This window comes from Asterias rubens, chromosome 8 (genome assembly GCF_902459465.1).
Source record: "Asterias rubens chromosome 8, eAstRub1.3, whole genome shotgun sequence".
Classification (NCBI taxonomy): domain Eukaryota; kingdom Metazoa; phylum Echinodermata; class Asteroidea; order Forcipulatida; family Asteriidae; genus Asterias; species Asterias rubens.
Window position 1 is genome coordinate 1,598,917 of NC_047069.1, and position 14,743 is coordinate 1,613,659.

The 14,743-nt window shown below is 38.1% G+C and overlaps 1 protein-coding gene and 1 long non-coding RNA gene across 2 annotated transcripts; one reads left to right on the forward strand and one right to left on the reverse strand.

Annotated features, from left to right (window-relative positions):
* Positions 1 to 17: 17 nt before the first annotated feature.
* On the forward strand, positions 18 to 5,378 carry LOC117293298 (39S ribosomal protein L22, mitochondrial-like). Its single transcript, XM_033775541.1, has 6 exons — positions 18 to 388; positions 1,352 to 1,460; positions 1,978 to 2,043; positions 2,611 to 2,688; positions 3,107 to 3,176; positions 3,935 to 5,378. The coding sequence occupies exons 1-6, from the start codon at positions 129 to 131 to the stop codon at positions 4,141 to 4,143; spliced, it is 792 nt and encodes a 263-aa protein (XP_033631432.1). The 5' UTR covers positions 18 to 128; the 3' UTR covers positions 4,144 to 5,378.
* Positions 4,821 to 8,355, reverse strand: LOC117293299. Its single transcript, XR_004519419.1, has 2 exons — positions 8,308 to 8,355; positions 4,821 to 6,233 (listed from the first exon to the last, which is right to left on the reverse strand). It is a non-coding gene; the product is annotated as an uncharacterized LOC117293299 (long non-coding RNA).
* Between the last annotated feature and the right edge of the window lie 6,388 nt (positions 8,356 to 14,743).

Below are 14,743 nucleotides of genomic sequence, written 5' to 3' on the forward strand. Positions count from 1 at the left end.
TTACATGTGTGCGCAGACCGTGTCGTGACGACCGAATCTAATTGATAGCTGGAAAAATACCTTAAATTTCACCAATTTCTATCAACAGATCGGACACAGATATTGTCCACAGTGAAATACATGGAAGTATGGCATCTCTGAGATGCTTGAAAAATTTGCACGCCGGAGGGAAGGTGACTTTACAAGCTGTTAAATTTGGACTTGAAAATGTCCGAACACTCCGAACAAGTTCAGCGTGCGGCGTTGAAAGACTCGTGGGGCGAATTCAGTCTTTTCACCCGGGACTAGTCAGGCTGTCGGCGGTCCCTCCAATCGGCGGTTGCGTGGAATCAAATCATAGCTTAGTGACAAATAATTCCATACTGAGATCTTCGATATCACTTGAAAGGTAGGTTTATCAAAATATCTGATCTGATTGGTCCTGCTGTTTTTTCTTTATAGAAATAATTCTAAATCTAACTTTTAAAATAAATCTAGGTTCTATTCTAATTTCTAGCTATCACATCATCAATCATAAATCTACACTTTTTGTGCCACTATTTTAAGCATACGCATAGCCTGCACTACTTCTAGAAACTATAAGGCTCCCCTGTAAGCCTTATTATAGTTTCTAGAAGTAAGCCTGCACTGGCTAAGTTTTTAACCCTATTTATTGAACAGCTTGTAAGTATTTTACAAACATGTAGCAATCCTCTCAGTCTTAATTCTTTGACGTGATTTTAACAAAAAATAATGGCCGACTTTTTAATATAAATTATATTATGTGTACAAAGGGGTTTGGGGTTAATAAACAAATATTTTTAATTTTATGTTCTTGTCAAATGACATATTTATAGTAGAACTAATTAATTCATAGCTGTGATAATAATCAAAACCCTCGGCTCCCGGCTGAGGTGTAGGCAGAATGTGACAAAGCCAAGAGCTATAATTGCACTATTCCACAACATTTGGTGGAAAAGTTTCCGCATGGCGCCGTCCCTTTTTGTAAAAATGAGTGAAAAAGTGGTGGCGCCATACGGAAAGTTACCCTATTTGGTTTGCATTGGCCAATTTTTGCTGTAGTGTAAGGAATTTGTTTGAATACTTTTCAATCTTAACGAGATGTGACAAAATTGACAAGGTGCCGTTTCAAAACAAAAAAGCATGCAGGCATACGCAAACAATTTTAATTATGCCCAAAGAACAATGCACTAAAACTTAAACACACACATAATATTTTGTACATGGCTTGTGGGGATATGAGGTAATGTTTGACAATAATTCATTTTTAATTACGTAGACCAATCTTTTGGTGGTTTCAAAGCATACCACATTCTCATTTTCTGTTGATTATTTTTTAACTCCACTAAAGGCAACAACGATGTCTACACACAAGTGCTTATGCAATGAGCAGAAAGTGGGAAAGAAATAACAGGAAATTGTACCCACCACAAAAACCAGGGGACCCTCCACGAATGGCTGTAAGTAGAGGCTTAAAACCTCGTCATTAATCTGTGAATGATGAAGACTATGAACCACTGCAGGGCTTTAATTTTACTCTGGACCACTGGCCCAAGGCCAGTGATTTAGGTGTCAGGCTAGTAAACTCAAGAAATGACTTGTCTTATGGTCTTTTTTTTCAATTCAACTTTCTTGTCTCAAACGAATGAGGTTTGAATGTTGAGTTTGAGTCTCACAATATATTTCAATTCTGCAGAAGAGGTAAAGCTTCTCTTAGTGTTTTGTTCGAATGAAACAGTTTATACGAAAAATTAGTGTTCTCATTTTGACCAACACTTTGTATTTCATGGAAACAAATCCTACTTCTCGAAAATGTACAAAACACATTTTAAAATTACAATAGTTTATCTACGACAATCATTCCCATATTTTGAGGTCAAAGAGTAAAAGTTGCATTTAAAAAAATTATTGTACATAAATGCCAACATAGGAATGTAATGTAAAATTTTGGTTTCTATCCTGTGTTATTCATTACAGGAGGTTTACTACTCAAGACAGCAAATCAAACACAGCATGAGAAAAATGTGGTACATCGCTACGTTTGTAAGTAATACGCTCTTAGGTTTTGGGGCCATTCTGAGTGAAGAAAACAAAACAGAAATCAAAATAACAACATTGCATAAACTAGACTTGGAAACTACTTTATTTTACAGGCTAAAAACACTCTTAGACAACTGACATTACAACGTTCTTTGAAGATAGTCAAACTGATTAAGAGCAATAATAAATCACAAGCAAACATGGTTAGGATTCGCACTGATGCAAAGCAAATTGCAAACATCTGAACGCCTAATACCATCCTGTAGAACCTGGCAATTTTCTGTCAGATGAACCTTTGACTACACCATCAGGCTGGTAGTTGAGTGCCATTGCATATCTATCCAATGAAGACATTGGGTTCGTAAGACCAGGGGCTGATTTCACAGAGAGCTAAGGTTAATATTGATTGCAAATCAATCGTTGTTGCTAAGTGAAGTGTGATGTCACAATACAAATCACTATGGTAACATACTGACAATTCTCTTGCGATGAATTTTATTGCATAATGGAACAAGACACGGGTTCAATCTAACTAATTCTAACTACAATTAATTTTTTCTTTTTTTTCAGGTGAAGGGGATGATGATTGATGACGCCCTGAATCAGTTGCAGTTTATTAACAAGAAAGGCGCTGGTATTGTAAGAGAGGTACGTTATTATACTTAGATTATCTGAGCCCAATTTCATAGAACTGCGTGAAGCACAAAAACAAGCTAAGCACAACAAAATTATGCTTACCAGAATATGGATACCAGCAAAAATATTATGCCACATGTACAGTTTGTGTCTGGTATCCTGCTCATTTCTGCTAAGCATGAAATCATTCCTGCTCTATGAAATTGGGCCCAGGTGTTTAGTGCATGGTATGCTTGGGTTTGTTATTTTTGTCCTGGATATGAAAAATCCATTTTCTTACATTGCGAGCTACAGTGATTAAGTTCACTAATGAGGAATCCTTGGTTTAATTACCGGACATTTGGTATGATCAGGGTTAAAGAAGCTTCATCCGTTGCATGTTTTGACTAGATCATAAATTATGAATGACTATTATTTTCTCTGTGTGCAGATTCTACTTGAAGCCCAAGAGGAAGCTGTTAAGAATCACAACGTGGAGTTCAAATCCAACTTGCATATCGGTAAGTACAGAGAATCCACTCACAGCTCTGCTGCTAAACTATATTACTAAATATTTACATAAAATAATAAACAATTGATTTGCTAGAGCTGGATTTTAACCAAAGTCCCATGGTTAGCGTGCTGGCGCTCTACTAACTGAACTATCTAGGCCTATGATGGCGGTTTCCCTATTTTTGTCAATACCTTTGTTTGGGGGAGTAAATAGAAAATAACTAGTGTTTGTGCAGGTCCTTTATAAGTACGAAGCACATGAAGCTAAAAGTAGGGTGGCACAAGTTGCTCATTACAAACTTGAGTAAAGTTGGAGTGTGCACCATGGTTAACTCAAGGTCGACTATATTGACTCGGACCCAGGCTGGTCGACCAGTGGTTGTCTACTGTGGTCGACCATTTGGAACCAGCCTCGAGCCCATGGTTCCTTCCGTGGTCTCGGTAGCCTGTACCGTGCTTACATGTGTAAAGCGTAGAATGGAACCAGTGACACTATAGCGAAAATGCTGAAGGCAATGAAGTGTTCCCAATGGTTGACCAGACTTTCCAACAAGTTGTTCGAGTGAGTGCGTCACTGCGCATTTATGTTGCTGGGCAGTGGTCAATCACGGGTCGACTAAATGTTCGCACTCAAACTTGCTCTTTGCTGCAGGACTTTAGACATCCATCTCTGTGTTACATTATCTCTTGTATTCTGAGGACTTGTGAAGCTGTCCTGAAGTGAGTGACAAATTGAACAATAATAACAGATATCTCTTCTCCACAGCTCAATCCTTCGTTGGTAAGGGAGAATACGACCACGCCATGCGAGTTCATGCCAAGGGTCGCTTCAGCATCTTGAACCTTGTCTACTGTCATTACTTTGTAGTCCTGAAGGAAGGACCACCACCAACGAAGATTGAGACCACTGGGTATGATCAGGCACAGCATTATATCGATGCACTCCGTAAACGGACAGTTATTCACTCACTGTGAGTGTGAGAGATTCACATCAAACCCAACTTCCCCGTTGAAGGGATTCCATGGAGAACTAACCAGTGAAAAATCTTCACTGAAGAAACTATTTACGGGGACACAATTTTGTCCCACTTAAAGCAAAAATTTCTGTAAAGACAACTGTTATTTTGTGTTTAAATAAAGTTTCCCCATTTCTTCGAAGGCATTGATGAAAAAGGTTATAAACAGCCTGAGCCCAAATGTCTTACAGTTAGTTATGTATGGAGAAATAATTTTTTCCAATTTTTACTTCAAAGACATTTGCATATGATATCACAGACTTGAAGTACCTCACTATAGTCAAAGGAAGACCTAGCCGAGAGTTTAGCGCTGAGTTTACACACACGCAATTTTCCAACGTATGGCCTCAGCGGTGCCAGCCTCTACAAGGGGTCTAGGGTCTAGAGCAAATATTATTTCCTGTAAGATGAAGGAAATTTGTACAAAAGTTCAACTTTGGATAAGATGCAAAAGTGAATGTCATAAGACGCAAAAGTGAATGTCATAAGACGCAAAAGTGAATGTCATTACAAATACATGTACATATTTTGTTTGGTTCTGATAGAGGCCTGCACTCGTAAAATGGGCCCAATCTCATAGCGTAACTTATCGGTAAGCACTTTTTTGTGCTAACTGTCTAGCAGAATTTTTTTTTTGCATAAGCGCCACAGGTACATGTAAGCAAGAAAATCGGGCTGCCATCTTGCGTGCTCAATAAGGATTTGCATTGACGAAAATAGTTTTCCTACAGTAAGCACTGGTAGGTTAGCATGCCTTTATGTGTGATTACGATAAGCAGCGCTATAGAATGGAAATCGCACAGTAAGCACAAAAGCACAATTTCTTTAGCATTTTTATAAGCACATTTTACAGTTAGCAAGAAAATCAGGCTGCCATCTTGCGCGCTCAACAAGGATTTGCATTGACATCATTATTTTTTTCGTGCAGTAACACCGGTACGTAAGCATGCTTTTTCGTGTGGTAACGATAAGCAGCGCTATGTAAATGGAAATCGCTCAGTTAGCACAAACTCGGCCGTTCAGCACCTCTATGAAATTAGGCCCTGTATTTTGCTGAAGCCTAGAGCCATAGCTAAAGACACTTATTTACATACTGCTTAGTATTATTTTTCCTGGTACCTACAATATTTGTAATTAACCAACAGACAAATTGACCTCCAAAGAAAAATAAATTATACCAGTTTGAAAGCAAGAGCATTTTTGTTTAAGTGCTTTATTTCATACAGTAAAATTTGTGGAGTTCTTTGGATTTAAATATCATCTTTGAATTTGATTGAATTCAATGTTTTCATTCCTTCAAACAGTACATTAAACAACAGTTGGTGGATTTCACTTTCTACATGACCAATTCAGAAAGTTTACTGGTTACTGATTTGTTTTATGTTATTGCAAACTTCATTGATATGAAAAATTACTTTGATTCAAAGAGAAATGACATGGACAACCTCACTAACTATTGACAAAAACAAATTTCATCCAGCACTTTGGCACGGCAAAATATTTTGACCGAACAAATTTAGTGCACACTAAATGGTAGTAATGAGTTTAAAAAAATTATGATTTGTGAGTAGCAACCGAGACATCTTGTGTATCATTACGCTCTGCTAAACTGGTTCACTGATTTATATAGCAGAAACCACCAATAGGAATGTGAAACCTGCAAATTACAAGATTTTGTTCTAATGTTTTTCAGTATGATTTGTTTGAATATACGGCTTTTCAGCCAATAGAATGTGGAAGCCACTAGAACTTTGAAACCTGAAAATTACTTTTAACAAAATTGTGTACTAATGTATACCAGAATGAAGTGTTTGAATAGACGGCCTTTGCAGCCAATATGACTTTGAAACCTGAAAACTACTTCAAACTGACTAAAATTTGAAAACAAGATTGTGTATTAATGTATGAAAAAATGAATTGTTTGACTAGACGGCCGTGACCTGATGGGTTTAGCTAGCGTGGCTGATGTTGAGAACCACATGTCCCAGACATTTGACCAGGATGATGGTGGCATTCATAGTCATCACAACATACTGCCACCCTGGAGCACTGTGGAAAAGAGAAACCAAGAATGGTGCAATGAGCATCGTCTCTAGAAAGAGTATTTTTTAGTCTTTAATACACGATTCTTTTAAAACACTTTATTTAACAAACATCTACCGGTCATCTCAAAATGCTCATTAGTTTCACTACATTTTAATGCAGAGCTATGATTTAAGACTTTGTGTGAGTGCTGTGGCTCCATGCTACAGCTAGCATAGCTGTATACTCCGCTATTGAGAAGAGAAAGCTGGGCGAGACCAGGTGTTCAGCATGTGGTTGACTGTGTTGACTCTAGTGTTCCATCAAACCCATGCCATTCCCATCATCTCTGGTAATGCTACATGTACACCAAACATTCTTTGTGACTACATGTCTGTAAAACTTGCTCAGAAAAGCCTTAATCCACACAGCTTAGTGCCCTCCATTTTTTGATCCGCAAATCAGCAGCAGGTTGAACTGCAAACATTTTGTCTCGGAAGCAATCCAGATCGTCACCACTCATCCTTTCCCCATCAATCATGGACTTTGAATTGATCCTGGTCAACATACTCAACAACAGTTCTGGTGGTCTCGAGGCTGGTCTTGGACTCGAGACCAGTCTCCCGTTAGACTTGGAATTGAAATCAAACAACAGCCTACAGGGACTCGTACTCAGACTTGGGTCGGACAACAGGGACTGGGACTCGGCTGAGAGGATTGACTACAGCACTAGACTCCATGACTTCATATTAAATCTCCACCCTTCAGACACACAGGGTAAGAACTTCATTGTGGGGCGTGGGTCGTACTCAATCATCTGTCATAATACATGTACCTAATTCCTCCACAGAATCTGAGCTACCAAACTCAAAGCTGTGTCACTGTCTGCGTCTCTTTCTCTAGTACAGTGTAGATACTGACATTTGCCTGTGGTCTCTTCAAATAATACCTTGTCTGAATCACTGGTACCGCTCCCACCACAGCCTGTCTTTCCAGTGCTGCTGCCTCAAGATCGGTGATATTAAAAACCCAGCCATTTTCAGATGTTGTCCACCCAGCGCAACTTTGGTCAGCCCACTGAACGATGGCATCCCTCCCTGCTGTCATTGGTTAAGTGATTAGACTGCGCGACTTGCAATCACAGGATTGTGGGTTCAAATCCCCAAGCTAACCGCTGATTTCACAATGACTAGAATAAATATTGTCGTCTAGTTACATTTTCTTGATCTGTGCAATTCATAATCATAGACGTTAAACCAATGTTTGTGTGAGAGAGATTGGTCGTTGCCAGCTTGGTGTTTATATCCCCCTGTGGGAGTTTGCCGAGTTCCCTTGATTGGAATATCATCTCAACAAACATACCTCCTTGTCAGTGTGGCAGACGACAAACTATCAACAACATTATCCATGACTGCTCCGACTTCAGAGCCCAATTTCATAGAGCTGCTTAAGCAGAAAAAGTAGCTAAGCAGAGCACAACACAATTATGCTTGAAGTGAGTGGCTTTAATGTAAGTTACCAATGTACAATTTTCACCTTGGTTTAGAAATCATTTATTATATGAATATAAACCACAGGTACACCTTTTTGGATAACTTTCCGTATGGCGCCACCACTTTTTCACTCATTTTTACAAAAAGTAAAAGGGATATCTCAATGAGGTAAATTAGATACTATATTATTTCATATCGAATGAAAAAGTGGTGGCGCCATACGGAAACTTTTCAGTTCGAAACTTCGGGACCAAACCGGGGATATAACCCTCCGTATCCTGCCACCACTTTTTCAATCTTTTTTACAAAAAGAGATATCTCATTGAAGTAAATTAGATACTATAGTCGTGACTTGATACGGAAACTTTTCCTAACTATTATTTATACTAGTCCATTCCGAACACAATGTCATGTTTTTTCCTGTGGCTCTGAAAAGAACCGAAACCCAACGTTTCAAAATAGTATGGTGCTCTGTTCGTTAGTCGTGCACCAAGGAGAGTGCAGGCATGGCAGAAATCAAAGTCAATGAATTCACAATCTTCAATACCATTTTGTTTTTACAATTCCCGGGCCCTAAAAAGCAAAGTAAATGTTGGAATATTCCTTACCGTATCGCCAGTTTTGCCGCACTTGAATCTATGGGTTTCCAGTATTTCTCTTGCGTCTGCAACGGCGTTTTTCATGGCCTGAAAACGCATGTGGTTTATAACTTCGGCGTGTGCTCTTGCTGCCTGTTCATCTTTATCTGCACGTCTTACGATGGTACCCTGTACGGCTGGCCACAGTGTGCAGATAGCGGGTACCAGCAGGATCAGGCTCAACGTCACAGAATGCATCGCGCCACTGAACACAATTTAAAAGGAGAAAAATACATGAGGCAATGACGGGATAACCTTTTCTGTGTCCTGCCACCACTTTATCAATAATTTGTACAAGAAATATCTCATTTTGAGTAAATTTGATACTGTTTTATTTATAACGAATGAAAAAATGTGGCAGGACACGGAAGCTTTTCCCAATGATGTAGACTTCTTCTAACAACAACATGACAAAAAGTAAAAAAGCTATTCATTAATTAACACAACAAAATATCACAATGCTTTCCAGATCCACCAATAGAATTAGAATATAGCATTTAACTAATTATATTAATATCATAGTTTTGCCGCTCTTAGTCGCAATAGGCCTACACTTTTTTAAGACAAACGAGGACCACAAACTGCCGGCGCGGCGCTTTAGTTAGGCCATACTATTTTGTTGACAAAAAAATACTTTTTTTTATGACAGAAAATGTTCCACTTTTCTAAAAGATCTTTCTGAAATATTAATTGTTATATTATATTTCGGATAGGCCCGTATTTGGCCTATACTAATTTGATAAAAGACTGATCCAAAATCTTCCAAAACCGTCGACTCAAATGATGCACCGTCCAAAAGGCCAAGGGAACCTTTACGTTTGTGAGTTCAGGAGTCGATTTCACAAAGAGTTAGGACTAGTCCTAACTTAAGACTAGTCCACTAGTCCTAACTTAAGACTAGTCCTAGCAGATATGCAAATTGCATGGATAGTCCTAAGTTAGGACAAGTAACCGGGAGATAAGACTAGTCCTAACTCTTTGTGAAATCCACCCCTGGTCAAACTATACAATACAATACAATACAATGGTTTTTTATATAGCGCCATTTCATTATTATTAAACTATACACCCCAGTCACAGCTTTCCCAAATTCTTTCTTCACACTTCGCATTGCTTATTACAATAGGCACATGATGCTTATCAACAAAACGAAATAATGTTTGTCTTACAGTTTATCTGAACCTTGTATTATAAATCCCGTTGAACTCCCGAAGGCTTCAAGAAAGATGTTTGGCGAGGGTGATGAAGGTCCGATCGTACGATGAGCCTCGATAAAAAGTAAGCTTTGTCGTACCGTACAGTTACTTCGATTCCAAACAGTTTTCTTCTCGAACTGTGCGTAAAATACGCGCGAAATATAACAACCAAGCAACCACGAAAGTAACAACGCAAAAAACGACACGCGGGGGGGGGGGGGGGGGGGGGACGCGTCGCATAGTTTTGCAGATGCAATCGTCATAGATGGATTGCACATGACGTCATAGACCACCATCTTTGATGAAGAAACGTGCAGTGCGTAACACGCGTGCACCTTTTCATTTATCATCAAATATGGCGGTCAATGACGTCATGATGTGTAATCCATCTATCACTAGTGACACTATGGGTGCATTCGTTTAGCTTCCCCGGGTCGACCCCGGTGTGTGGCGGGTTTTTTCCCCAGGACGAACGTGTGCAGATTCGTCCCGGGGAAAAAAACCCGCCACACACCGGGGTCGACCCGGGGAAGCTAAACGAACGCACCCTATGTAGGTGCTGGCAGCGATGTACATACACAAAATAATGGAAAAAATTGTTTACTTTTTACTTTATGTAAATTAAGCGTCTTCTTGAGCGATTTACACAATATTCCCTGGCAGGAGCAGCATGACAAAATGGTGTAGAACTTTATTTAATTGGTCTGTACGTTTGGAGCAATGACTCTTTCGATAACAGCAGCTTTTGGATATTATCCTTTTCACTTCGGAATACGGTTTTTGAAAACAGATATCACTTTTCGTCCTCAAAATTTCGAATCTGAGAAGCGTCACTGACAGTAACGATTCTCAGATTAAATGAAAATGAGAAAAACGGAATCATGTGTTTGCACGAAAACGTAAATAAGTCCAATAACAGTTCAAAAGAAACCCTAAGTTGAGTGGATTGGGGGGAAATGCATAAATTGGAATGAGTGTATGCATTTTTACTGAAATTGGCTGGAAACCTATATACATTACTACGGTGTGTTAGTTTCCGAAAGGACTTGGGGAAAGTACATAGGGCCCCTTGGTTGTGTTTGTTATCAACTGTAACTCGAGACATAAATAAATTAAATTTGCGACATTCCAAAAACTTTGAATAATTGTTTCAAACTTTCAGTTCAGTTACATTTGACAGAACTTGTATTTTAATATTCACATATCACTTAATATAAATTGTACAACATTTAAAAAATAATAATAATACAAATACCGGTTTATGACCATTATTTTTGAATACCTGCTTACAGATTTATGTACAGAAAATTAATTATAGATAATATTACTGATTATCTGTTTAATGATGAAATAATGAAAAAAGGCATTTATTGTATTGATAAAAAATATGCACTTATCATGTCAAATAAAGATATGGCTGCACAATTCTTTGCAGATTTAATTAAAGTCTCCATTATGACTTTTATGAACAGTTATTTATCAAAAAGAGAGGGTACATGAATCAATATTTCATTTCGATTTTAAATTGAATTGATTTGTTGATTTTCTTCTCCAAATTCCACTCATTCTTCTTCAAACTCCACTCATTACAAAAAAACAGAATTCCTGTTATGAAAGCACAGTTTCACTGTGTCCAGAAATGACCATTTACCATCCAGCCTCGCTATGGGTCAGTAAGTCAAGACCCACTTTCCTTACTGCCTTTTTCGCATATAGAAAAATTGTAACATGTACAGTTGGCGCTCAACTGTGCATGTACAGTTGGCGCTCATTATAAGGCGAACTGTTAAGAAGAGGTTCTGCTTATTAAGAGTACATTCTGAAGTCCTGAATCTCATTTCTAATTTGTGTTTCTTTGTTTTGCTGTCCTCTTATATTAACAACTTTCCTGTTATAACGAGGTTATTTGGTCAGTCCAAGCGACCGCGGCCAAATTTCATAAAGCCTGTAAGCACAAAAACATGCTTAACACAGAAAAGTGTAAACATGCAAACAATAGACCTTTATCATGCTTTCTCCATCTTGGTCATGTTCCTCGTATCGAATAACAATAATGAATGCTAATAATCATTTTTCAATTTAGAACCAGACAATTTTGTTCGTCCAGCCTCGGTTTGGTAACATTGATATCAATGGGAGAAATTCAAGATGGCTTCAGCATGATAAAGGTCTATAGTTAATGGCCTGATGTTTCGACCCTAGCTAGAAAGACTCTGCCAGGGTCGAAACGTCAGGCAATTAACTATTTAAAACATTGTCCAAATTGCAGCTACAATCCTGGCAACAGCTTGAGCCGCTAATTCCAACACGCTTTATCTTTACGAAGCGGTTTTCCCTTTTTTGGGCATTTTGTGCTCTCAAAGTAAGCCATTATGGTTAAAGGTCAGTTAGATATTGGCAGGTTTTTATGTGGCAGTTTATAATAACAAAGCATTGTTTCTCCACAGAAAGTTGGATAATTTACATGAATAATTGACTGATAATCAAGGCATATTGAAAATATAGATATGACACTAAGTAAAACTCTCCTACGTACAAGTCTCTCAGTTCAGTTTAGAAAAGCAAGAGTACAATACAAAAAAACCTCAGAAATACAGCATTTGTTTCTCTTGAAATAATGCTCGACTAACATGTTCACTTTTGATCATACTATATTGTGAACAATTGTTCCTTAAAATTTGGATCTGCATGTGTTTTTAGTGAAACCCCATAAATTTCCTTTATGTAACGCTCGTGGGAGACGGAGCGACGCTGGCCCCCACGAGCCACCTCTCCGACGAGTGCCTCCGACTCTGCACTTTGCCGTGCACCCAGAACACCGTCTTTCCACCAAGTCGGGGCCCCGTGCCGGGCCCCCACTGCAGCCGGGCGAGAGCCCCGCAGCCCTCCTCGGCCGTACTTTAATAACGGACCGGGTCTTCACGTAACTCTCGTGGGTTCCTTTTGTTTACAAAACTTGAAAAAAGCTCATGCAAATTGCTCAAAAATTTTGGCAGCTATTCCAATAAAACTAGTTCTATTTTAATCTTAAAGGGTTTTGATACCTTTTGTAGATCAAATTTTGTTCTTCTTCGGATGTGTGTAATGTAATTAACCTGTGGAAATTTCAGCTTCGTTAGTCGTCAAGTTTTAGAGAAGAAAAAAGTGAAAAGCACAGAGCAATGTTTTCAGGTGAAGGTACATGTATACATTTGAAAATCAGTCTGAAAGGGAAGGTACACGTCTGGTAATTGTCAAAGACCAGTCTTCTCACTTGGTGTATCCCAACATAAGCATAAAATAACAAACCTGTGAAAATTTGGGATCAATTGGTCATCAAAGTTGCGAGAAAATGATGAGAGAAAAAACCACCCTTGTTGAACGAATTTGTGTGCTTTCAGATAGGAATAACAGACTGGCTAGAAGTCTTTTATTTTGAGTGAGAAATTACCTCTTTCTCAAAATCTACGCTACTTCAGAGGGAGCCGCTTCTCACAATATTTTATGCTATCAACAGCTCTCCAATGCTCTTTACCAAGTCAGTTTTTATGATAATATTTGTTTTAGTATTTACTAAACGTGTACCTTCCCTTTAAAAATGAATGGCAAAAAAACGTTTCGGTTAGAAGCCTTAGAAACCTACATCAGCTTTCAATAGTATAAAGTAATTTGATTATTAACATTTTACTTCAAGGTAAAATGTTAAAGAATATCGGATTTTATTCTCCAAAATTTGAATCTGAGAAGTGTTACTGCAGTAATGTTTCTCAGATTGTGATTAGGGATTATTCGTCCTGCGAGGACATATTCGCTCTGGATTTTCAGCGGTATCTCAAAAATGCAATCAAATTTTCAGATGTTAGTTTTATTGTATACATTCATAATATAAGATTAAAACAACCGAACGTTAACAAACCAAAGGTATACTTTGACTTTAAAGGAACACGTTGCCTTGGATCGGTCGAGTTGGTCTTTGAAAAAGGTTTGTAACCATTTGTTATAAAATGCATATGATTAGAAAGATATTTTAAAAGTAGAATATAATGATCCACACAAGTATCACTCGAAAATTGCGTGGTTTTCCCTTACCTCATCGACAAACACGGTCGGCCATTTATGGGAGTCAAATTTTAACTCTAAATGGCCGACCGTGTTAGTTCGCAAAGTAAAAGGAAAATCATGCAATTACAAGGCAAATATGTGTGGATCATTGTATTCTACTATTAAAACATCTTCCTAACCATATGCATTTTTAAACAAACGGTTATAAACGCTTTTCAAAGACCAACTCGACCGATCCAAGGCGACGTGTTCCTTTAAGCAAAAAGAGAAAATGAAAACAGTGACGTTTTTTTTCTTCTAATTTTATCCCTATTTCCTTTCGACTCGGATAAACTATTGGGCTTAAATTGTTAAGGTTTGCTATTTCACATGTTAAGTTAAACCAAGTATGGATACTGCTTTATAAATTTACCAATATAATACTGGCATCATGCAATAAGGATAATACCAATGTTAATTGTTCATTTCTTGAACATTTTGATATGAAAAAATATTTCTGAGTTGTCGATTCCATGTATGGATTCATATTGATCCACATATCAAACTGGAAATGCAATTGCAAATTGAAAGAAAACGAACATCAAAAAAATTCAACAGAAAAATAGATCGCAACTTCCTCTCGACTTTGTTTTTAAATACACTCTGTACATACATAAATTGAGTATTGTTTAAGTCTAACTTGATCTTGTTTATACATGTACCTGAATACCCCAAGCTGCTTGTTTATACAAATTACAATGAATTAATATTCATTTACAATATTGAGTTTTTCCATACAGTATTTCAGGCTGTACATTCCTGCAACTATTGTACGCTAATTCATAATTCTGTACAGATGTGTTTATGTTTCCTCAACAAAAATATATATATTTTGTTCATTTACATGAGCACAATGGTAATTGTTTATTAACAATATATGAAGCAGGCAAAACAAAAGGAGTGTTTAAAGGCCGAGTTATAGTCGGTCGCGCGATGGTCGGGCGACGGAAATCTTGATGCCTGATCATAAAAAGACACAGTTTTTAGGCCTCAGCGATGACTATAAACTGTGTTTGTTTGAGGATTGCGCGTCAAGATTTCCATCGCGCAAAGCTGTGTGTTTGAGTATCGCGCGTCAAGATTTCCATCGCGCGACCGACTATAAGCCGGCCCTGCTGTCCACTCTCTTC